This window comes from Protopterus annectens, chromosome 2.part0 (assembly GCF_019279795.1).
Source record: "Protopterus annectens isolate FY-2018-M chromosome 2.part0, PAN1.0, whole genome shotgun sequence".
NCBI classification, from domain to species: domain Eukaryota; kingdom Metazoa; phylum Chordata; order Ceratodontiformes; family Protopteridae; genus Protopterus; species Protopterus annectens.
The window spans coordinates 1,233,467,404-1,233,492,877 of NC_056728.1; the positions used below are offsets into that span (position 1 = coordinate 1,233,467,404).

A 25,474-nucleotide genomic window follows, 5' to 3' on the forward strand; every position below is an offset into this window, starting at 1 on the left:
CTATAACATGCACCACTTATTTTTTTAACAAATTTAGCAAACCTTTCTGATTGTTCCCGAAGAGTCCTTCTCTTACGGTCAGGTCCAATCTGCTCTGATCTCGTACCCTACCCCCATTCCCACCCACTCCCATATCCATAAACGTATAGGGCTAGAGACCCCACTTACATTCAACTCTCAACAAATCAGACCACTTCCTGACAAAATAACAGCACACCTCTGAACAATCCACTCCCCAAAGGCTACAACTGGATTCAAGCTATACATGAATAAACTCCACCCTCCCTCCTACACACCATTATGTCCAACACCTGACAAAACATATTACTCACATCCTCCATTTTATTCACAACATTATTACTCCTTAGCTCAGCCACATCACTTACAAATAAAGCAGCCATACCCAGCTACACTACTACAATATCCTCCACAAACATCTCAAAACTAAGTCATTAGTCACATAACTGCCCTCAACTATTTTATTATCCTTTCCCCTATAATCCCAATACCAAAACAAAAACCTATGATACCACCAAACCCCTTCTTCTTACCCTAAATCCATACTACAAAACTAAATACAACCCATTATACACTTACCTAATACTTAAATTAATACAAAGTGGTGACATACACCCAAATTCCAGACCAAATATACAAGCTAACTCCAAGTCCCTAAACCTATTTACTCTCAACCCAAGAACTTTATGATATAAAATAACTCATCTGCATGCTTGGATAGAACAAAATAAACCAGACATAGTAACTTTAACAGAAACCTGGCTACACCCTAGCATAAAAGATACTGAAATTATACCCCCTAATTCCATCATATACAGACTAGACAGAACAAAAAAGTAAGGTGGAATAGCACTCCCATATCCATCCATACTCAACATAACTCCTTACCCACACAGAATATCCAAATTCCTTAACACCAAATTATTAATAAAACCCTAAATCTTAACAAGCCTAAACAAATCTGTTTCATAACAGTCTATATCCCTCCAGGAAACAATGTACCACTCTTGGAAGACATACTGTCATAGACTACACAAAACATCAAGCTAGAAACCATAATCTTAGGTGATATAAATATAAACTGGCATGCCATCACTGCAAATTCCCCAACACAAACAAACATGTACAGGTTTGAACAACTAATCACTGAGCCTACAAGGTACAACAAAGACTTCACTAGTCACTCCACTCTAGATTGGATCCTTGTATCCCACCCAAACAACTTCTCCTCCTCATCCGCAGGTACACTCTCGATCATCCAGCTTCAGACCATCTTCCAGCCTTTGCCATCAGAGCAAACACCCACCTTCAAAAACACATACCATAGAAACAGTTAGAAATACCACTAGACTCAAACACTCACAATTTACTATTTGAAACAAAGTGGACACCCCTAAAATTACTACTGCTCAATGAGGTTGTGCAATACTTCAATACTACTTTCTTAAAAATAATTGATAGTCTTGTCCCTGTACAAACAGAGAGTAAGGAAAACAAAAACTAAATAGTTAACAACTAACTGCATTGACCTCATGAACAGAGAGACACAATATGGAACAAATGGAAATTAAACAGAACCCAACAAAATCTCCTAGCCTTTAAAACACTGCGTAACAGGGTAACCAAACTAGTCGATAAATGTTCACTCAGTGCTCCCCCAGCACAAATCACAGAAGAATTCAACAAACACTTCATAAAATCTTTTGCAGACCTACTCACCTCTAAAAACTCTGGAGACCCCCAACTAAATCTACATACCAACAACTATACTTTAACACCCTCCCCAACAATACCATTAAACAACAAAATAACTCCAACACTACTTTCTCTTTTCATCCCATACTTACCTCTCAAAAAAAAAAAAAAAACTACTACGCAAACTCAAAACCTGCTCCGCATCAGCAGACAACCTTCCACCCCAATACCGGAAACTAGCTGCTAACTCAATTGCATATCCAGTCATCATACTAATAAACTGGTCATTCTCTGAAGACACAGTCCCTACAATATGGAAACTGTCACACATAACACCTATTCATAAAGGAGGACAATCCACAGAAATCTCCAATTTCTGCCCAATAACAATACTATCCCCTTTATCCAAAATCTTGGAACGATATATTCACCAACAATTTATGAAATATCTACTCTAAAACAACCGGCTTTCTCAAACTCAGCATGGCTTCAGGCCAGATCACAGCACATCCACTGCACTATTATCCTTGACAAACACAATTAACAAGGCTAGGGACAAAGGTCACCTAGTATCAACAGTATTCCTGGACCTTTCAAAAGCGTTCAACACAGTTTCACACACCTTACTACTTAACAGATTATCGAACCTAGGTTGCTCCTCCACCACAATCCAGTGATTCCAAAGCTACCTTCATGATCGGAAATAAGCAGTTAAATGGTCAAACCAACTCTCCCCCTTCCTACCAAAGCCTGCAGGAGTCCCCCAAGGCTCTTAGGACCCCTAATATTTAAAATATTCACCAATGACCTATACACCTCCTCTTCCCCAGGAACGCTAACACAGTATACAGATGACTCAGCATTAATCTGCACCTCCCATACTCTCCCTGAACTGCTAGTCAAAACCAAACAATCTTTCACAGCAATCGAATCGTGGCTCAGAGGCCCAGCTCTTTCTAAATCCCAGAAAAAAAAACAAACTTATGATCATTCACCTCAAAAATACCACCCTCAGCCCAGGTCAATTTAATATTTACGCAGCTGACAAAACTATCTTAGACACTACACAAGAAACTAAACTACTTAGTGTTGTTATTGATAAACTCAACTTTGACCTTGATATCCAAAAAGTATCATAAAAACAAACATAAATATTCACACACTATTGCCAAATCTTGGAACATTCTCCCACCTAACATCAGGCTAATTTCTAGCCTACCTCTCTTTAAAGCCTCCCTAAACACCTAAATAAATCACAGCTATGCACATGCCTATCCCCAGGCTAATACACTGCCTGCCCTCTTATACCTCCTCCAATTACATTAACTTTATTCTTCATAACTAAACTACCATTAATCACTGTAAAATACTGAAACCTATGTAGCATTCTATCCCTATCATTCTACTTGGTAACCAAGGAACTAATCTTAACAGCACAAGTAATTTCCTAATTGTAATACAAATTATCCCAATTCCAATATAAATTATGGTATTGTGTAAAAAAAAGTCCCATCACTGAGGCAGTGGCACTGTCATGTAAAAGTCCTGTCAGATATATAGTTTTTGTCTAATGTGTTACCACACATATAGTTACAATGTAGTCACTGTAAACTTATGTAAAATATTTTGCTTGTAAGTCTTATAATTTACCTATGCATACAAAAAATTGTGGAGCTTTTCTCTCCAGGTCTCCACTGAAAGCGGGTCATGGGTCACCTGATCATGAAGGGAGTCACATCCAGATCTAGTGAGGTCATTGTTCCCCGAGTACAATGCCCCATTCGGGATGCATCTCACCCGACATCTGCAGCAATTGGAGAGACCCCAAAGGTTCCTCACCAAAAGGATAAAGGGACTCCAAAATCCGTCATATGCTGCCAGATTGAAGAAACTCCAGCTCTATTCAGTCGCATACCGTCTGCTCAGAGATGACATGTGCCTGACATACAAGGCCATGTCCAACCCGGAATTAATGGACATGCTCCACCTCAAAAAATCCAAATCCACCAAAACCACTAGAGCAAGCGACTTAAACCTTAGCACGGATATAAATAGGACGTGCTGGAGGGATAGATTTATCACTCAGAGACTCCCTATGTTGTGGAATAAAATCCCGGTCCATGTGAGGCAGAGCACCTCGCTGGTTCTGTTCAAGACAAATCTTGACCTGTGGATGGGAGATCGTAGGTTTACCCCGGGAATCATCTCTGTGTCACTGCTGGACAGAGGCACAACAAACTAATGGGCACAGTATTTTTTCATATAAGGGGTGGCGTAAGCCACAAAAATTTGGGCTAGGCTTATAAATGCCTTAGGGCAGACAGGTTCATAGGTTTATACTAGGCTATGTGACCCAGTCGGCCTATCCCAGTTAACAAATGTCAAATAAATAAATATCATTATATGATAGTCCATTAGTAAGCAACCTAAGCCTTCAAAACGTTCAGCATATCTTTTCAGAATATCATTCGACTTCTGTAATACGTCTTTTGCTCTGTGACTTATACTTCTGCAGAGGTAGTGAAGTACTAAATCATAGACATTTTTTAAATGCATTTCCTGCTACAGTGGCTGTTTGATAGTATATTCCGGGAACACACTTCCTCAAGTTCTATATTCTGCATTTAGTTTTTGACTGCCTGAATAATGTACTATTTTCAGCACTGTTCAAACATTTTCAAAGAACACCATTCTTGAGCATTCTGGAGCTCTCCCAAACTTCCACCATGACTATGCGTCACAAACTCTGCTTATTATTACGTTGCACTCGTTGACACTACATTCTTATTAAGTTTTGCAGAAATCCTTTCATTTTAAGTGAACTGAACAAATTCACATTTGCATACAAGCATCTATGGCCAATTAGATGTTTTAAATGAGTTTTCAAAGCAACTGTCTAACTTTTTGTAGTTTTTTTTTTTCTGTACACACAGCTGAACCAGACATGCCCAAATGACTTAAGCTTGTATCTAGAATAAAATTATGCACACTCACACAAACAAGACGTAAGTAGTCAGGGCATTTGGACATGTAAAGATTTCGGCTAGCATTTCTTTACCTTTCTGCGCATAGGAAATCTGCAATGCAATATTTTAAAAGGCAACGTTCAGCACTGATATCCATTTTAAACATTATTGCTTTGCCTTTAATTCACAACAACTGCAACAACAACAACACTGTTTTTCTGTCATTCACAGCTTGAATAATATATACTAGCTGGCCATCCTCATGTACTACCATTGCATTTAGTATACATTACATTCACTGAATGTAATTCGTGGTAATCACAAACATTTCATTTTTTGACTAAACATGTATTTCAACTATAGAAACATTTTACTGAGGTACTTTTTCTCTGCTTCAAACATAGTTTGGCAAAATGTTACCTCCACATCTACAGATTTTTTATCTTAATAGCATGCATAGCTCTCAACCAACTGGGGACAAATCCTGGAGAAATCAGGGACACTTAAAATATTAGTGCAATTAACTTGAGACACTGACAGAATCAGAGCATATGAATTGATATACATTTTCTGAAGTAAAAGAAGTTTATAACTCTTAATCGTTGTCATTATTCATTAAGTGTAATTGTTCTCCTTTCCTCAAAGTCACTAGTTTTAGGAAGGATTAAGAAGGCCAGAGCTAAAATTTGAGTCAAAATCAAGAATGTTCCTGAAAATCAGGGACACTTGAAAGGTATGATGGCAGATCATTGCTGGAGCATTCCTGTGTCCTGACAGAGTGCTCTTCAAACTATCTGGAGATATACAGAGCTGAGTAAACTTTTCTGGCACTTCAGAGTTGTGTACTGGTAATTGTTGTTTGACTAATTTTATATCATTGCTGGCTGACTTCAGAGTTGTGCACTGTTATTTTTGCTTCACTGTAGAGTTTTTCAGATCTCTGCTGAAGGTGTTGGTTTTCCCATACTCACCCTCCCTATTCCTGGGTTGTTGTTTAAATTTGGTGGATTTTGCAGTTGCCCGCCCCCACTGTAGATATTCAGATTTGCTGTATCCAGGATTGTGTGTAAGCTTCTGAACCCCCCAAGCTTTCTGTGTTGGAGGGAAGCCTTCTAGCTTATCAGTGGGAGTGGTAAGCAGTAGGTAACCTATCTACCACATAAGGAGTGGTTCTGGCCCAGAAATTGTAGTTATTGGCCGTTTGGGCAGTTTTTCCATCTCTCTCAACTTTCTGATTTAAAAGCCCACATTTGCACTTGTTTCCCCCCTTTCCTGTAACTAGTTTAGCCCAGATACAAATTCTTAGTTTTAGCACTTGAATTTGCTTATTCGTGATCAGCACTCGTTCAGAACTTTTAAGCACTAAACAACCTACGAATTACTACAGCACTCAACCTTCCTCATTACTTAGAGGAAAACAGTTTTGGTACTTACTTTCCTCACTTGCTTAGAGAAAAACAGCTCTTGTACTCACATTCCTCACTTATCTAGAGGAAAATAGTTTTTTATTCAGGCATGTCCAAGGGTCAGCTCCCAGTGTTCTCTCCTGTCTATCTAATGAATCTGGGCATCTTGGGGCAATGTAGAAATTGCCTCATGTACACATACAACCCTCTCCTCCTACCACCCAACACTACAACCTGTTATAGATGCACTAATCTAGCCAAACTGGAGGTAAAGCTCTCTCCAATCAAGACTGAACTTGACAGTCAAGAGGAGAAGGTAAACACTTGCACCACACCACACTCATCACATAGTCTCACTAAAATCTACACCACCAAAATCCACACATACAAACACAAAAACATGCGAGGAGGCTCTCAATAATAATCTGCTCAAGCAACAGAAACCTCCAAAGCAGAAATGCAAGCAACCTCCACCCCCCCCAACACAACCCAAATGACACACAGCCCACAGACTCAGTGTGCCAATCAACTACAGCCAATAAGGCAAAACAACGTACCCAACACACTAGTCATAGGTGACTCTATAGTGAGGCACACTGATGTCCCACTCACCAGGCTAAACAAGGAGAAGATTACTGTCAGCTGACTGTCGGGTGCCAGGATCCGCCACATAACCCACGCACTCAGGTCACTCTACAACAAGTACAAATATGACTCTGTCATTGTCCATGTTGGTGTGAACAACCTGAGACATACCTCCCTGGACTACATTGAAGAGAGACATGGAAGAGCTCTCCGATCTTGTAGCCCAGGCAGGTATGACCCCAGCCCTGAATAGCATTCTGCCATCACCCAGAATGATGCCGCAGTACAAGGACAAAATGATTGACTTCAACAACTGGCTAAGCTTCTGGTGCCATTCTAAAGGGATCCAGTATCTGTCTGCCTGGGATGACATGGTCGACAGACCACGATGCTTTGCCAGAGATGGCCTGCACCTGTCACCCCTGGGATTCCAGATACTGGCTAAAGTTCTTGCCACCTCTATAGTGCCTTTTTAGGCAAGGTTCAAATGACAAATTCACCACCATAACAGGAACAGGCAAGCAAAAACTGAGGATGATGCTACTCAATGCTAGAAGTCTAAATCTCAAAATGCACTCATGCGAGGCACTCCTTAAAATGGAGAACATCGATATCTGTGCAGTGACTGAGACCTCGTTCAAGGCTCCAGAGAGCACCCCTGCACTACCAGGCTATAACTCATAAAACACTTTTCGGCCATGTAACCTGGGCCGGAACACCAAAGGCAGAGGTGTGTCTATATTCATTAAGGATATCCACTCCTCAAGGCTAGTTGCTCAGCATAATGCAGCCGAGGTTATCCAAGTGCAACTAACTCTGGGCAAAACTGCAATCCAAATTGTAGCTTGCTGCAGATCACCCAGCATGCCCCAGGATTCCCACTCCTCTTTTCTTCATGTATTGGAAAATATTAGGGTTCAACCAAACACCCTAATAATAGGCTATTTCAACTACCCCACCATTAACTGGGAAAACTACTCATGTAGCAACTCCTTTGTTCAATGCTTTCTGGAATTCATAAACTCCAATGCCCTGGATCAACTTATCCACACCCCCACCAGGGGCAACAATATCCCAGATCCAGTCATTACCAACATGAGTGACCAGTGTTCCACACCTGAAGTCAACGCCTCATTGGTCAGATCCGACCATAAGCTAATTACCCAAGATATCAACATCCTGCCCCCACCCCCCCACCCCCCCCCCCACATTAAGGAAACCATGGTAAAAAATTTCTCCAAAGCCAACTTCATGCTTCTTTAGACAGAAGTGGTGAACTTCATGACACCCATGCAGATGGACAATACAGTTACGACTAATGAATCCTACACAATTGCACTTACATGAGTGCATGGATCATGCTATCCCAAACAGAACCAAGACGCTATCCTCCAAAAAAGGAAGTCAATCTGGTGGTCCCCTGCCATAAACAAACTGTACAACAGAAGGAAGAAACTGTTGCAAAAGAGAGTAAAATCCCATGAGTAGAGGAGCTCCCTGATCAACCTCAGTAAGAAGCTGTGATCCCTGATAAAATCCTCCAAAGCTAGTTACGAAAACAAAATTGCCACTGATTCTAAAGACAACCACAAAGCATTCTATAGCTATGTCAAGAATCTCAATGGCAACACTCAGATCTGCTCTGAGCTACAGCATATTGGCACTAACTATACAGACCCAACTGATATTGCCAACATCCTGGCAGATAGGTTCAGTGATAACTTTACCCCCCCCCTCACCCCCTAAAGAGCCCATCTCTATATCGGAAGAATGCAAAGTTCCGGTAATCACGGCTGCACAGGTAAAAACCACACTCTCCAAAGCCAAGAACACAGCATCCATGGGACCAGACAACATCCCAGGCTGCGTTCTACACGAGCTACAGAACGAACTGGCACCCCACCTAAGTACCATGTTCAACCATAACCTCACCTCAGGATTTGTGCCTGCTGAATGGTGCACAGAAATGGTTATCCCACTCCACAAGAGGGGAGCCACCACGGACCCTGGGAACTACCGCCCCATTTGCCTGACGAGCCTAATCTGCAAGGCCATGGAACGTATCATCGTGGAACTTATAAACAAAGACATTGGTAATCTCCAAACTCTGGGCCCCACCCAGTTTGGGTTTGTAAAAGGCTGATCATGTCTCCTAAACCTGATAGACTTCTTTGAAGCAGTCACCAAAGCCGTAGACAAGGGTAAGGTGGTTCACACAGCCTATCTAGATCATGCCAAGGCTTTTGACACCATCCCCCACTCTGGAATTATAGATAAACTCACTAAACTAGGTATAAATCCCTATGTCACAAGATGGGTTGCCAACTGGCTCACTGACAGAACCCACACTGTGAAAGTAGCAGACTCCAAATCTGACTTTCAGACCAGTGACAAGTGGAGTACCACAGGGTTCAGTCCTGGGTCCTCTCCTGTTTGTTATCTACTTCTCTGAAGTACAGGCTAAAACAGAAGGTCTTTGGCTAACGAAGTTCGCAGATGACTACAAACTAGGAGCCATAATCAAAACTCCTAACGATGTGGACATCCTAAAAAAAGGCCTCACTGAGACAGATGCCTGGTGTCAAAGCCATGGCCTCAAGCTCAATGCCAAAAAGTGCATTGTCATCCCCTTTGGTAAAAACTCTGTACCCATGAACTACAACATAGGCGGTAGTATACTTAACACTGAAAGTGTGATAAGAGACCTTGAGACACAGGTGGACAGTAGTCTCTCCTTTGATAATCACATCGCCGTAGTGGTCAGGATATCCTTCTACGTGGCACATCTCATCACAAAAGGTTTCTCATCCAGAAAAAAGAGAGGTCATTGTTCCCCTCTACTCATCACTCATTAGACCCATTATAGAGTACAACGCCCCTTTTGGTATGTACCTCACAAGATATCTACAACAACTGGAAAGGCCACAGAAATACCTCACAAAGAGGATTACCAGCCTCAAACAGATGCCCTACACAGACAGTCTCAAAAAATTCCAGCTTTACTCCGTCGCATATCGATCTCTGCCTAACATACAAAGCTATGTCAAACCCAGAGCTGTTGGACATGCTCCACTTAAAGAAATCCCAATCCCTCCGAGCTAGACACTCTAGGGACCTAAACCTTGTCACCACAATAAAGAGAACATGCAGGAGGGATAGATTCCTGTCCCAGAGACTTCCCATACTCTGGAATAAACTACCTTTCTATAGCAAATAAAGCTCCTCATTAGCACTGTTCAAGAAAAATCTTGATGATTGGATGGGAGATAGGAAATTCACCCAAGGGATCACTTCTGTGGGTCTGCTCGACAGTGGCACAGGAAAATAATTTTCTTGGGGTGGCAAAAGCCAGGGTACCTTTTTTGGCTAGGTTTGTATAGGTCCCAGGACTTGGATAGGGAGTCTGTTCCAGAGTATGGGAAGTCTCTGGGACAGGAATCTCTCTCTCCAGCATGTTCCGTTTATTGTGGTGACAAGGTTTAGGTCCCTAGAGCATGTAGCTCGACAGGATTGGGATTTCTTTAAGTGGAGCATGTCCAACAGCTCTGGGTTTGACATAGCTTTGTATGTTAGGCTTCTGAGTAGGCGATATGTGACAGAGTAAAGCTGGAGTTTTTTTGAGTCAGTCAGCGTAAGCATCTGTTGGAGGCCAGTAATCCTCTGTGAGGTATTTCTGCGGCCTTTCCAGTTGTTGTAAATGTCTTGTGAGGTACATACCAAAAGGGGCGTTGTACTCTATAATGGGTCTAATGAGTGATGAGTAGAGGGGAACAGTGACCTCTTTTTTTCTGGATGAGAAACCTTTTGTGATGAGGTGTGCCACATAGAAGGATTTCATGACCACTGTGTTGATGTGATTATCAAAGGAGAGACTACTGTCCACCTGTGTCCCAGGGTCTCTTATCACACTTTCGGTGTTAAGTAGACTACCATCCAAGGAACCCAAGAGGTAATGTGTAAAGTCAGGAAGGCAAAGAACTAGGGGGATGGAGGGAGGGAGTTAATACTGCAGCAGTGAAGGCAAAGCCATCTACCATTATGGTAAGATTTTACACAACTGTACTATGTCCTTACATTCATTGGTGCAGTATTCTTAACTATATGGGAGAGTGCCAAAGCTCAAAAAGGAAGGAGGAAGGGGCAGAAGAGTTCCCTAAAGAAACAAAGAACTGAACTAGCAAAACCAACTGTAGCTCTAGAGATGTCATCCAACTAGTAGTGCTTGGCAGTGGCAGCTGGTGACTTCAAATCAAAGGGGGGCTGCAGGAGACGGCTGAATGGGTGATGTCAATGGAATGGGTGTGACCAACTAGAAAGGGGAGGAGCTATGCTCAAAACCACAAAAACTTTAATTAAATACGCTGGCCTGGGTGCCACACCATCATTACGGGAGTCCAATCAAGACAAAATTAAGTGTACAAGAAAAAAAATATTTCAATGCATTGGCTGCATGACAGCTTACTTAATATCTAGATTAAAACAAAAAGGATGTGAGGCATGAAAAAATAAATTACTTTTTAAATACATTACTGGAATGCCAGTCAAAATCAAGTATAAGAAAAACAAGCAGCAGTTAAATCACTTCTCCTTGCACTCCAGTTCTAATTATAATTTATATTCAGCTTTATTAAAGTACCAAGTAACATGCTGAAAGTAGCAATCTCTGTGATACCCTCACTTGTAAAAATGTTTCTTATCCAAAAAAAGACCTGCTGCCTGACAATTATCTACTTGTTTCATGGGGAAAACATGATCAAAGTAAAAAATGAAAAGCAAACAAGAAACAAGCTCAACATATATTGCTTAAAGGATTACTGCACAGGATATGGACCACGCATGACAGATTGGCATTCTGTATAGTTTGCAGGTAAAGCCTGTAATGAGCTTAACAAAGATTCCTGGAGTTCATAAACTCAAATGCCATGGAACAACTAGTCACCATCCCCACAAGAGGTGAAAACATACTTGATCTCATCATCACGAACATGGGATCAAAATGTTCAACACCGGAAGTATACCCCTCACTGGTGAGATCAGATCATAAACTAATCTCGCTGGAGGTCCTCATCCCGCCCCCACCTGAAACAAAAAAGACCACAGTGAAAAACTTCTCAAAAGCCGATTTCACACTTCTAAAAACTAGTGTGGTCTCCTTTAAGGCCCCTGAGCCAGTGGTAAACATTACTCAAATCGCTGAATCACTTACAAATGCCTTCTACCAGCACCTACAGGACTGCATGGATCAGGCAATCCCAAACAAAACTAAGACTCTCTGTACCAAAGGCAAGCGTCCAGTCTGGTGGACCCCAGCCATAAACAAGCTCTACAACAAAAGGAGGAAGCTACTACAAGATAGAGCAAAATCCTTGAAAGGTAAGACACCTTTGATCATTATAAGTAAAAACTAAGAGCTCTCATAAAATCATCCAAGGCAAATTTTGAGAGAAAAATCGCCAAGGACTCTAAAGACAATCATAAGGCCTTCTTTAGCTATGTTAGAAACCTAGGAGGAAACTCCCAGATATGCTCAGAATTAGTTCAAAATGATGTGAAAATTACTGAACCTACACACATTGCTAACATACTGGCTGACAGGTTCAGTGCTAACTTCTCCCCCTCCCCAAAGGAGAGATATCTATTCCAGAGGATTGTAGCCCCAAACATCTCCAACGCCCAGGTGAGAACTGCCCTCACTAAGGCAAAAACACAGCATCCATGGGACGGATGGTGTCCCGGCTGTGTGCTTCATGAACTCAACGAGGAATTAAACCCACAGTTAGGACAGCTGTTTAATCTTAGCCTCACCTCAGGATCATTACCCAAGGAGTGGCGCCGGCGACTGTGGTCCCACTTCATAAGGGCGGTGCCTCCACAGACCCTGGAAATTACCGCCCCATTAGCTTGACAAGCCTTATCTGCAAAGCCATGGAGAGGATCATAATGGAACTCATAAATAAAGACATAGGGAACTTGCAGACTTTGGATCCAACCCAGTTTGGCTTTGTCAAAGGCAGATCCTGCCTCTTAAACTTGGTTGACTTTTTCGAGACAGTCACCAAGGCCATTGATGAGGAAAGGCAGTCCATACAGCCTACCTCGATCTGGCAAAGGCCTTGACACAATACCCCACTCAGGTATCATCGAAAAACTCATCAGCTTGAATGTAAACCCATACATCACAAGATGGGTTGCAAACTGGCTAGCGACAGAACCCACAGGGTCAGAGTTGCTGGAGCCATGTCAGACTCAAAGCCTGTCACAAGTGGTGTCCCACAGGGCTCAGTCCTGGGTCCACTCTTGTTCGGCATCTACTTTTCTGAAGTACAAGCAAACACAGGAGGGTTATGGCTGACAAAGTTTGCAGATGACTGCAAACTGGGCCATAGTCGAAAACGCATCTGACACAGATATCCTCCAGAAGGGCCTCACAGAAGCGGATAACTGGTGCCAGAGCCATGGCCTGAAGTTAAACGCCAAAAAATGCATAGTCATACCCTTCGGGAAAAACAAGGTTACCCCTAGCTACCATATAGGTGACAATCCACTGAGCACAGAAGAAGTCATCAGGGATCTGGGGACCCAAGTTGACAGTAGTCTTTTGTTTGACACTCATGTTGCTAAAGTAGTTAGGAAAACCTTCTATATCGCCCACCTGATCATGAAGGGATTCACATCTAGATCAAGGGAGGTCATCGTCCCCCTGTACTCATCACTCATTAGACCTATGATTGAGTACAATGCCCGTTCGAATGTATCTGACCAGACACCTGATGCAGCTTGAAAGGCCCCAAAAGTTCCTCACCAAAAGGATAAAGGGTCTCAAAAATATGTCTTATGCTGCCCGACTGAAAGAACTCCAGCTTTATTCAGTCTCATACCGCTTGCTAAGAGGTGACCTGTGCCTGACATATAAGGCCATGTCAAACCCAGATTTGATGAATATGCTTCACCTCAAAAAATCTAGATCCCTCAGAACCACAAGGGCGGGAGACTTAAACCTTGACACGGTTATAAATAGAACGTGCTGGAGGGACAGATTCATCACCCAGAGACTCCCTATGCTGTGGAACAAAATCCCGGTACATGTGAGGCAGAGCACCTCGCTGGCCTTGTTCAAGAGGAATCTTGACCAATGGATGGGAGATCGCAGATATACCCCAGGGATTACTTCAGTGTCACTGCTTGACAGAGGCACAGAAAAATGATAGGCATAGTTTTTATTCAAACTAAAGGGGTGGCAAAAGCCACATAACTATGGGCTAGGCTTATAAATGCCCTTGGGCAGATAGCCTAGTATGAACCTATGAACATAATCTAATCCTGGCCTTTATTACAAATACTGTCATATGCATTTCAATACCCAAGGCTTATACATTATCTAGTTATGTAAGTATTCTATGCATGGCAACAACAGAAAGGCTTTCAATGTTGGCAATACTGCTTATTAAAACTTACTTGCATCTTACAATATCAGACAAGCTTACCTGATGGTCATTAAAGCACTGCTACTTAAACACAGAGCAAAAGGCACTTTCTGAATAATAAGCATATATCAACAGTATAAAAATGACACAAACCAGAACATTCTGCAAAATCAATAACAGATGAAAAGCCACTGTAGTACTTGTGTTTACCTTGGATGCGGGGGGGAATAGTCTGCACACTTGCACTGCATAACTGCTCCTTGCCTTGCTTGGACACATCAAGAGTCACTACATAGGGGAGTGGGGTGCAATAAGTTTGTCACAATTTGAAATGTCTCTGGCTAACTGCGATGGTCCTGACACATCTGTCATACCTCTCAACCTCAGAGCAATTTTTAAATATTGCTCTTATAAACTTAGAAAGATAAGAGAATAGTAGGTTTTGCATTAGTATGAATTTTCTGAAAGGTACGAAATCTGAAACTCAAATGTCTTTCATTATTTTCTAACTTCAGTCTTTAATGATTTACCACTAATTTGCCAAAAACACAATTTTATGAAAAATGGACCAAAAATGTGATGGAAAAATATAAAATAGCCACACAATACAGCTGGGAACCTGTCAAAGAAGGGACACTTTTAATATTAGTACTGCTAACCTGAGCAGCTGACAAAATAAAATAATCTACATGCATTTCTGAAATAAAAGTAATCTATAACTGATTGTTACAGTTATTTATTAATTGTAAACCCTTCATGTTTTCTTCAAAAATTGCCATTTTGCAGAGGGATTATTAGGGGAAGAGCAACATTTTGAGCCAAAATCGGGGACAGTTGAGAGGTTTAGATATGCCTAATTCTATAAAGCAATTTTATTTGCACGTACCTCTCAACCTGTTAATGCAGAAAATCTGGACAACGCCAAATATATTGGGGGAACATACAAACACTACTAAAAATTGCTCGTGTAAATTTAAGACAGTTGATAGAATAACAGGTCTTGCTTTAGCATGCATTTTTTGAAGGTTATGATGTAAAACTCAATGTCTGTCATTTAGTGACTTCATTCCTAAATGATTTTCCGGAAAACCACACATTTTATGAGGAACAAACCAAAAATAAGAAGCAAATATCTATTCATTCTGCAAAAATATGGACAGCTGAGAGGTATAGTTCAACCAGGGCTGTCGGAGTTTGCTGCCCTTCCCCTCTCAAAATCATGGTCGATTGGAGCCTCCCCCCTGCAACCATTCCAGTGTCCTATTTCTTGGTTATTTTGCCCCATTTACCATAAACACTGTAATGTGCATACTGCTTTACTTCTGCGAAGATTTGGATTTCATTTGAAAGTTTTATTTTGCATTTTTACAGCACAAACCCCCCAATAGATATCTGCTAAACAAAGCAATGCAGTCTCACAATGAAAACAGACTTAGCATTAAAACTTCTCTGCCCTTGAAACTCACATGCATTGAAACCCACATTCAAAGAAAATACATTTTGCCAGTGCAGATAAAGATCAACTTTGGGCTGTTTTCAAATCATAGGCCCCTTGAACATGAAACATACACATGCTCTTTGATACACCTTCCCGATTGTATTAAATTGTATTCCTTGTACAATACAGTACAGTTGTTAGAGAGCATTTTAAATTTATTGTTTTGAACATTAGTAAACAATGAAACAAAATGCATGCACCAATGACAAAACTGTCCAATTCAGAACATTTCCATCATAAAAGTCTACTCAACATTCTACACTCTACCAGTATCAATAAATATGCACAATCTCTGAAGTGTAAAAGTCCTCTAAATAATTCCACATTAAAGAAATCTGTAACAATGAAGAGGCTGCTGCTAGCAAACAACTTTATAAGTCATTGTTTATTCATCTACAAATAAAGTGCCTGTTGCCCTTGAGGAATAAATTTCCTATGTTGCATGCATTAAAAAAATGATAAGCTAGTAATATCGCAATAGGGACTGTATGGCAAACTGATAACAGGTTCATAGTTACTACTCTAGGTATTTTTGCCAAAAAGGACTGCAGCATTCACCCACTTTACAACACAGTACAGTATCAGCAATGCATCTGTCTACTGTGGGAGTAGAACCCACAACCTTCTGCATCAAAAGCAAGTACACCACCTGTTGTGCTATTAACAATGCAAGCAGACTCAGAATAAGCAGCACTAAAGTTTTGTTCCCCTGCAGCTCTCAGCTCCTTGAAAAATCTACTCGACACACAGTTGCATCTCTGAACTTTGCAGCACAAGAAATCTGGAAAAAGCCGAAATTTATTGGGGAGGGGGACAAAAGCCCAAAAACCAGGGACACATTTTAAACATTGCTTGTACAATGTTGGAAAGTTGCTAGAATAAAATGCTGTGTTACCACCATACATTTCACTGCCACGTCTTTAACCCAGGGGGCCCTGTGCAAAACAGTCAGAGAAACATACCACTATGCCAAATCAGCTGTTTTGTTTAAAAGAGGAAGACAGACTTAAATGACTACCATTTAGTGAATTCAGTTCTCACCATAGCTGTCAACCTCTTGGCACAAAACACCTGAACAAAGCCAATAATGGGGGAATACAGCCCCCAAACATATTCAGTGAATTCAGTTCTCACCATAGCTCTCAACCTCTTAGCAAAAAACATGTGGACAAAGCCAGTAATGGGGGGGATGCAGCCCCCAAACATTCAATGAATTCAGTTCTCACCATAGATAGCTCTCAACCTTAGCACAAAATATCTGGACAAAGCCAATGATGGGGGAGTACAGTCCCAAAAATAGGGACAAATTTCAGATATCCATGTTATAAACTTAGACATCTGCTAGAATAAACAGTTTTGTGTTACCATGTACTTTCTGAAGAATATGAAGTCTGAAATTCAAATGCCTGTTATTTTTAAACATTTAACCAGGAAACTAGTCTGACTTGGAACAAAAGACAATTTTCAGCAGAGCAGGGAGAAACTCCATACACATATTTGTAAGATGAGAGGACATGTAGACTCCACACAGAAGGCACCCCAGCCAAGAATCAAACCAGAGAACCTGTAGCTGTCAAGCAGCAATGCTACCAGTGCACCACTGCACTACAGACTTTGCAAGCCAAGGAAAAATGTAGATACAGAAACCACAAATTTTATGAGGAACAGAACAAATATTAGGCAAAAATCTGCAAATGTTTTTAGAAATGGTGGTGGATAGGGAATTCAGGTCCTTGCCACCTGCATCCAAGGTACAGGGTTCAAGCCTGAGTATCTCTACCCACCATTTGTTCTCTCTAGCCACCAGTATACAGCAACTGGGGAATTTCACACACACACACACACACAGTCTTCACCTACCTGTTTCATGAACAGAACATGTCCGAAGCCTCACCTACTCATTTCACGAACATCCCATCCAGCCAGCGACCTTTGTCCAGCATTCACAAAGCCCACGCAGCAAAATCCCCACCGAGAGCTCTCAGCTCACCCCTCATTGGCCCTGCCTGCAAGGGAAGCAGTCCGGAGCTCCTCTGTTCTGTGCGGTCGTCAACCGCACAGATTCCTGGGTATCTCACAGCACAGGTTGCTGGGTACCTCTTTCTCTGCATCCGAACTGCTGATAAAGGCAGTCTGAGTGTCTGCGTATGCGCAGAGGAGTCGGGACTTGTGATTTTTTGTTTCACAGATTTTTTTTCTTTTGTTTTTTGTAGGTGGGAGGGCTGCAGTCCGATAGCACGAGCCGCCCCTGGTGCTTGGTAAAGGTATGCACAGAAGTTCAGGTAGCTGCTTCAAGAATAGAATTTCCTTCCTTCCTTACATATCTAAGCTTTTGAAAAAAGGCACCAGAAGAAGCCATAGCTCTAGTAGAATGACCCTTAATTGAAAAAGGAAGGCTTGTGCAATGAAAAGTGTGACAAAAAGAAATAACCTTAGAAATCCAAGAAGAAATAGTTTGCTTGGATACAGCAACCCCCAAAGATTTAGGATGAAAAGAAACAAACAACTGATCAGATTTTCTAACAGCCTTGGTCATATTCAAATACATTTGAAGTTGTCTATGCATGTCCAAAGTATGCAGCACCCTCTCGCTGTCAGTTTGTGGAGAGGTGGAAAAAGTAGGCAAATTAATACCCTGATTAAATGATAGCTCATTAACCACCTTTGGCATAAAAGAAGGGTTAGTGCACAAGGGCACTCTGTCATCATGAAAAATCAAAAAAGGAGGACAAGCCATAAGGCCCTTCAACTCAGACACCTGTCTGGCAGAAGTAAGTGCTAACAAAAGAACAGTCTTCCAGGAATAATGTTGCAAGGAAGCTGAAGCAGCAGGCTCAAAAGAAGTCCGAGTCAACTTCTCCAAAATGAAATTAAGATACCGGGGAGAAGGAACAGGCTTCCTGGGAGGTCTAATATTAAGGACCCCTTTAAGAAATTGTTTCACCTCCAATCTAGCAGCCAGAGGATGAGAAAAAGGCAGACAAGATAGCCGATAGGTGGGCCTTAATAAAAGAATAGGCCAAACCAGCACTTAGCATCTCACACAAATAAGAGAGAACCAAAGGAGCACTGTACACAAATAAGAGAGAACCAAAGGAGCACTGTAAGTGTGTTCAGGTTATGACAGAGACACCAAAATGAATGCTTTTTCCATTTGGATAAGTAGGATTTCCTAGTCATATGTTTCCCGGCCTCCTGCAGGACGTCCTCAAAAAAAAAGGTGTCTATGAGGAATCTAAATTCTATCACCCACAGTGTCAGTTGAAGCATGGACAGATGGGGATGGATAAGACATCCCTTGTTTTGTGTGATTAAATCCACCCTGGAAGGTAACATGTGATGACTGCCCCTGGCTGCATGCAGAAGAGGGAACCCATGCTGTCATGGCCAAAAGGGAGACACCAACAACATTTTTCGAGCATCTTGTTGAATTTTGAACAGGACTTCTGGAATGAGAGGAAGGGGAGGGAATGCATAAAGAAAACATCCCCTTACAAGAGAATGAGAGAGCATCCACCTTCCATACCTGAGGACATGGAACTCTGGCACAAAACAGAGGAAGTTGTCTGTTTAGAGGGCAGACAAAAAATCCACTTGAGGAGTACCCCACTGGTGGATAATGTCCAGAAACACATCCCTGTGAAGCATCCATTCGTGGAACTGGGTTAAGGACATGCTCAGAGTGTCTGCCACAATGTTCTGACCAGAAGAGATATAAACTGCCTGAAGAGTCACTTGACAGCAAGATGCCATACCAGAACTGCCAACTGGCAAACAAAATAAGATCTAGCCCCCCCCTGCTTGTTGATATACCACATCACTGTGGTATTGTCTGTGAATATCTTCAGAGGCCCCGGAGAAAAGAGAGACTGAAAAACCTGAAGGGCCAGCCGAAGAGCTCTCATCTCCAACACTGATGTGCTCTTTCTGCTGACAAGGCGACCACACCTTCTGTACCTTTAAGCAGCCAAAAGTCAACTCCCATTCCATGTCTGAGGCATCTGTGAACAATTCCTGTGAGGGAAGAGGGGGATGAAAAGGGAACCCTGGATTTAGAGACAACTGCTGAAACCACCAGAGAAGTTCCTGTCTGAAACAAGGAAGAAGAGGAACTAAAAATTCTACAGGATGAGCATGTTGAAGCCACACTGACTTGAGAAACCACTACAACTTTCTCATATGAAGGCTGGCCAGAGGAAGATGATGAATGGTAGATGCCATGAAACCCAGAACTCTCAAAAACTCCCTGGTGGTAATGAAAGCTAGAGGAAAGAAAGTGTGGAAGAAATAAATGAGAGTTAAGGCCTTTAGAGGGGCACGGATGCAAGCATTGGTACCATCTGAATCCTGCAACCCAGAAAAACATGATCCTGAGAAGGAGTCAGAGTAGACTTTTTGAAATGTATAGTGAACCCAAGGCTCTGAAAAAGGGATATGGCAAAATGAAGACTTTGCAAAAGGTTCTCTGGAAAGGATGCCCAAATCAACAGGTCATCCAAGTAAGGAAACATTTGGATCCCTTGAATTCTGCAAAAGGTAATCACAGGAGCAAGGTATTTGGTGAACACCCTTGGGGAAGTCGAAAGTCCATAGGGCAAATCAGAGAACTGAAAATGACAGGAAGCAATAGAGAAATGCAAAAAGTTGCAAATAGAAGATTGATCAGAATATGGAGATAAGCATCCTTGAGATACATACAGAGACACCATACAAGTCTAAGGGAGCAAGACAGGAAATATAATCTGAATGGAAAACATCCAAAAGTAAGGAACCTTTAGAAAAGTGTTTAGATGAGAGAGGTCTACAATTATTCTCCAAGTGCCTTCTTTTCTGGGCAGTAGAAACAGTCAGGAGTAGAACCCCTTCCCCTTTTGGGACACAGACATCTCTTGAATAGTACCCTGAGACAAGAGGTCTCAAAGAGCCTCTGGTAAAAAGGGAAGATGTTCCCAAGGAGGTTGAAGAATGCCCATAAAAGGAGGATGGGATTTCCACTCCATGAAGTACCCTTGACGAATGACTGACAGAACCCAACAATCCTGAGTCACCTAAAGCCAAACTGAAAAAGAAATGCAAAGAGAAAGAGGAATGGGGTTGGGAAGGGATGGATAGTCATACAGCACCTGGCTTGTCCAGAAAGGAAGGCTTTAGCGTCCATGAAAATTGAGCAGCCTTAGCAGAAGGAGCCTGTTTTCCAATCTTTTTACCTTTAGTAGAACGAAATTGCATGCAAACAAAGGCAGGCTTAGTGGGGTAGTTTCTCTGAAAGTTAGGCACAGGAGAAATAAACATATGTTTAAGCTCCTGTAAGGCCTTACCTTTATCCTGAAGGGACTTAAACAAACCAGCAGCAGCTTCCCCACACAAAAGTTTAGAATCCAGAAAAGCATCCATCAACTTAGCTTTAATATCATCAGGCAGAGATTGAAGCCTAAGCCATGACTACCTCCACATGACTGAACCAAAAACAGTAGCCCTAGAAGAGGCATCAGCCACATCATAACTACATTTAATAGAATGACAAACAACCTGAGAGGAAATCCGTAGCAAGGAAAGGACAGAAGTTTTACCCTCACTGTCTGGAAAATCAGAAATAAGTTGACAGGCCTGAGAAAGAAGAGCCAACACATACCTAGGCAGGTCCCTATTAAATGATCACACGTTTCAAAGTTTGAATGTCATATGGTTCACACCATATGTTTGAATTTTGAAAAGTTCGAAGGTGAAAGGTAACGGCTCCGTATGTGCAGAATGCGAAAATTTCCCTTTTCTGCACTGAAGTGCGGTCTCGGAGTTGGTATATTTAAGTACGGGGGTGCAGGGAGGCTTGCCCCCCTGCTCAGAGCGTTAAGAAAATAGGCAGAAAATAGACACAGATAGACAAACTGACGGTGTAAAAGACACGTTCAGACTGGCTGCAAAGAAGTTCTGTTTTGGTAGGCCTGAATGTCACCTTTATGCCCTACATTATGCAAAGACCATATCATTTGTCATACCTTTTAAATTCAGAAATCTTTGGAAGACTGGCCGGACGTAGGGTTTCTGCGGCAGGGAATCCCATACAGTTAGGAATACTGCAGCAGTGAATGTAAGGACATCATTAACTACTAAAACACATTTGCAGACATGCAGAAAATAGGACAAAATTACAGAAAATGTAACAACCTCATTTACTCAAATGCAGAAAACACTTGCATCTTTCTAAGAACTATAAATATCAGACATGGTAGGGAGGAGATAAAGTAAGTAAGCAAGCAGTGTAAAACAAGTGTAAAACAAATACATTTAGATGAGATCAAACTATGTACCATAATGATATATGTTACCTAAGCTGTAGTGCAGCAGAAGGGGGAGTGGATACAAATGAATGAATGAGTGAATAAAGCAAAGCATAATAGAATATTGTGAAAAGAGTGAGCATTAAAGCTGATAAACTTGGGATAAGTGGGCTGCAAGAATCATTTGCAGCTGAAGGATTGTGCAAGGTGTAAATGAAAAGTTTATCTAAAGGCGGAAAGTGTTACCAGAGTCACCTTATTTCTTAGGGAAAGAGTATTACATAGCGGGGCAAGTTTTAAGGCCCTTTCAGTGCAGCAAAGGCTTAAGGTAGGGCTGCTTAATGTATGTAGCCTAACCTACTAAGTCTTAAAGTTGCAAATTAAATAGAAGAGAAGTCTGATAGCTAGCAAAGGACAGATGCCTATATGAGGTATTATGTAGAGCACAGATGCAAACAATACAGTAGCTCTTTCAGAAACTGTCAGGCAGCTGGTTTATTTCAGTAGCTAACAAATAATGAGGCAGCATATTTTTTATTAAAAATTATAAGAGAGGTTATAGTATTGCATTGTTATGTTATCTCTGGCTACGATTGTAGCCAAAAATGTTCAATTAGAGCACAATTTTACAATATTCTCAGCTAAAATATTTTGAGAATAGGATCATCGTGCCATTCAGACAGCTTTTACAATGAACTGTTCATGCTTTAAGAAAAATATCCCCACTCAACCATATCAGTATACTGTATTTTCCAATTCTGTTTCTTAAGGGTGGGTGTTAAATGATACTCCCTTCAGTCCTAGCTAAGTGAAGATTAAGGAAGGGTTGCATACTCTTACAAATGGAATTAACATGAATACATATTGTGGCACTTTACTACCTCAATAATGTACACCTTAACAGTTGTAGTGATATTTATTATAACACTTTCTGTATTCATGGATTAGATGTACTGCATCCCTGTTCTAAATACTATTTTTAGGTGACTAACATCTTGTGTTTGATTGTTGACTTTATCTTCATGATCTAGGTAGTGGCTGAAAAGGGTCTTGGATCAGTTCATTTACCTAGTAACAAATGTTAAATAAAACAGTGTTTGTGAATATGATTGCAGTAATGTACAATGCACACTTATTCAGTTACATTGTCCATTTTGGGAAAACAGTAAAAAAAAAAAAAAAATGCCAACTGGCCAATCTATTTACCAGGATAACAAAAGAAAAATACATTTTTCAACTCGCTGTTACAAAACTGGTCTGAAAACTTACGTTAAAGCAAAATGTCTTACCCTACTAATTTTCTAAACGAATGGTGCGATTATCGAAAAGGCACTGGGGTTCTTTTCTCCACTTGTTTTTGATTTTGTCATTGTTCTAGTAACATCCCCATGAAGCTGGACTAATGACACATTACTACATGTTCCTTTTCAAGGCTAAATGTCCCTATCTAATTACTGCAAATTCATTAAACTACAGCTGAATCTAACCAAAACAAGATTAAACAAATAGGTTAAATAAAAAAGTGAGATGAAATTATTTGGGAGTCACAGCTTCCATTTCTTTTATATATATATAAAAAAAGTAAAACAGCAAAGCATGAGTTTTCACTGTGTGACACTTTAAAACCCACCTATAATGGAGGGCCATGGGATATTTGTAAATTATAGCTGCACGGCTTCTGAATGCCCGTGACTTTTTAAAGCCAACTCTCACTTTCTTTTATACAGTAATATTTCAATATGCACACTATCCCTATTGCTTACTTTTTACTACGAAATTACGCTCCTCACATAAGTTTTCACTGGTACAAACACACAACCATAACCCACAACCAGTCAGGGCCAAATTTCAACAGAATTAGGGGCAAATCCAGAAATAATCAGATACTTAAAATATTAGTACTGTTTAACTTTAAACATTGACAGAATAAGAAAATGTGAATTAATATGCATCTTTTGAAGTAAAACAACTATATAAATGTAATGGTTACCATTATAAATTAAGGATAGTTCACCATCTTCTCTCCAAAAGTGACCAGTTTCAGGAGGGATTAAGAGGGACAGAGATAAAACTTGAGTCAAAATCGGGGACGTCTCTAAAAATCAGGGACATCTGAGAGGTATGCACACAACGCTAAAGAACAACCTCAGGTGAGAGAGCTCAAAGGTGAATACTAACTAATAAAACTACAGTGAGGCAAGCTACATACACCCATGAGCAGGAAAATAACACTAATGACTAATTATCATGCACCACTATATATATATATAATCAGGCAAAACCATACTTTCTTTCAAGTAGTCTTTTATTTTTAGATTATAGCACCTCACGAGGGCTCTGACACCTGGCTTTTATTTTTCATCCATTTGCTATCTTAATATATTTAAAAAGACATTAGTGAAGTCTACCTTTGGACATTCCTGTGGTGGTAGTTTCTGTATCAAAGACAGCTGCATCTTCACGTTTGCAGACACATTTGGTCAGCTGTCGCAGTCATATGACGAAGTCACGTGATTTTTTCCCGATTGGCAAAGGTTGTACTCTGATACTTTTCATGAAACATAACAACTCTTATTCAAATTTAGGTTCTGGCAGCGGTATGCTGGGTGAAAATAATGTTAAATATGTTTTATGTATCTGCATATATTAGTGTGTCTAGTCATGAGACGTCAATAGAGTCTTAGATTTGAAATCTTGTATAAGTGAGAACGGAAGTAAACGGCTGATAATAGTTCATAAATTTTACTAAGATGCCAGTCTGTTTGAAATCGACCCACATTTTCACATGCGCTCTTTTTTGGATGATTAAGTAGGTACGTAGCAAATGCTATACAAGACGTACGGGATGAATTCATGAACGGCCAGTGTGTTTTGTGTACGTTATACCCCGGTTTCTTCCCACGTGTGTGGCATGATTGAATTACTGCGATAGGACTAGGCACCCAGTAGAGTAAGTTTTGATTGTTACCGTTGGAAAGACACCGTGAACCACATGTGGGAAAGGGGTGTGAATGGATGAACTCCGAGAAACGTACAACGTAGAGGATTTTCTGAACGCTGGCATTCAACTTCATGTGACGCCCTTTTTTTCTCTTAAAGGCATACCAAGCGGTTTAACTATTATAATACAATGTTCACATGCACACACTAACGCGTCTGCTTTTACAGTGGTGCAAAATACTGTAACGCGGCATTTGTATCCCAGACTGTTTTCTTGATCACCCCCGTTTTTTTTAATTCTTTCCATTAAAATTCCGGTCCAGGTTAAAAAAAAATGGGCAGCTGAAATATATAATAAAAATATATACTAGTTACATGAGAATAAAACTAAACAACTTGCAGAGTGTTAAACGGAGGACAGTACAACAATTGAATACAGTATAAAAAAGTACAGTGTCTCAGTTTATATCAAATTATTGACCCTGAGTCTAGCTCAAGGTCAATAATTTGATATAAACTGAGACACTGGAAACTCTTGTTTAGGGATATGGATACAAGCAGTGGAAATGTTTTAATCACTTTAGCTTTATATGCGGATCAGACAAGAGTAGAAGTTGCGTATAGTGAATAATAAAGAGTTAAATGCATATATCTGGGAGGGGAA

General features: G+C 40.9%; 1 protein-coding gene across 2 annotated transcripts in view; it reads right to left on the bottom strand.

Moving 5' to 3' along the window:
- The window catches only part of COMMD8 (COMM domain containing 8), a 266,242-nt gene extending 241,391 nt beyond the window's left edge, over nucleotides 1-24,851 (bottom strand). Inside the window, exon 1 of one of the 2 annotated variants that reach the window (XM_044061407.1) lies at nucleotides 24,279-24,851. In XM_044061407.1, the coding sequence (XP_043917342.1) occupies nucleotides 24,279-24,326 (48 nt within the window). In that variant the 5' untranslated portion in view covers nucleotides 24,327-24,851. Of the gene's footprint in view, nucleotides 1-23,860; nucleotides 23,880-24,278 lie in introns of those variants that run through there. The other variant, XM_044061408.1, reaches the window with a different exon arrangement.
- Nucleotides 24,852-25,474: the final 623 nt, after the last annotated feature.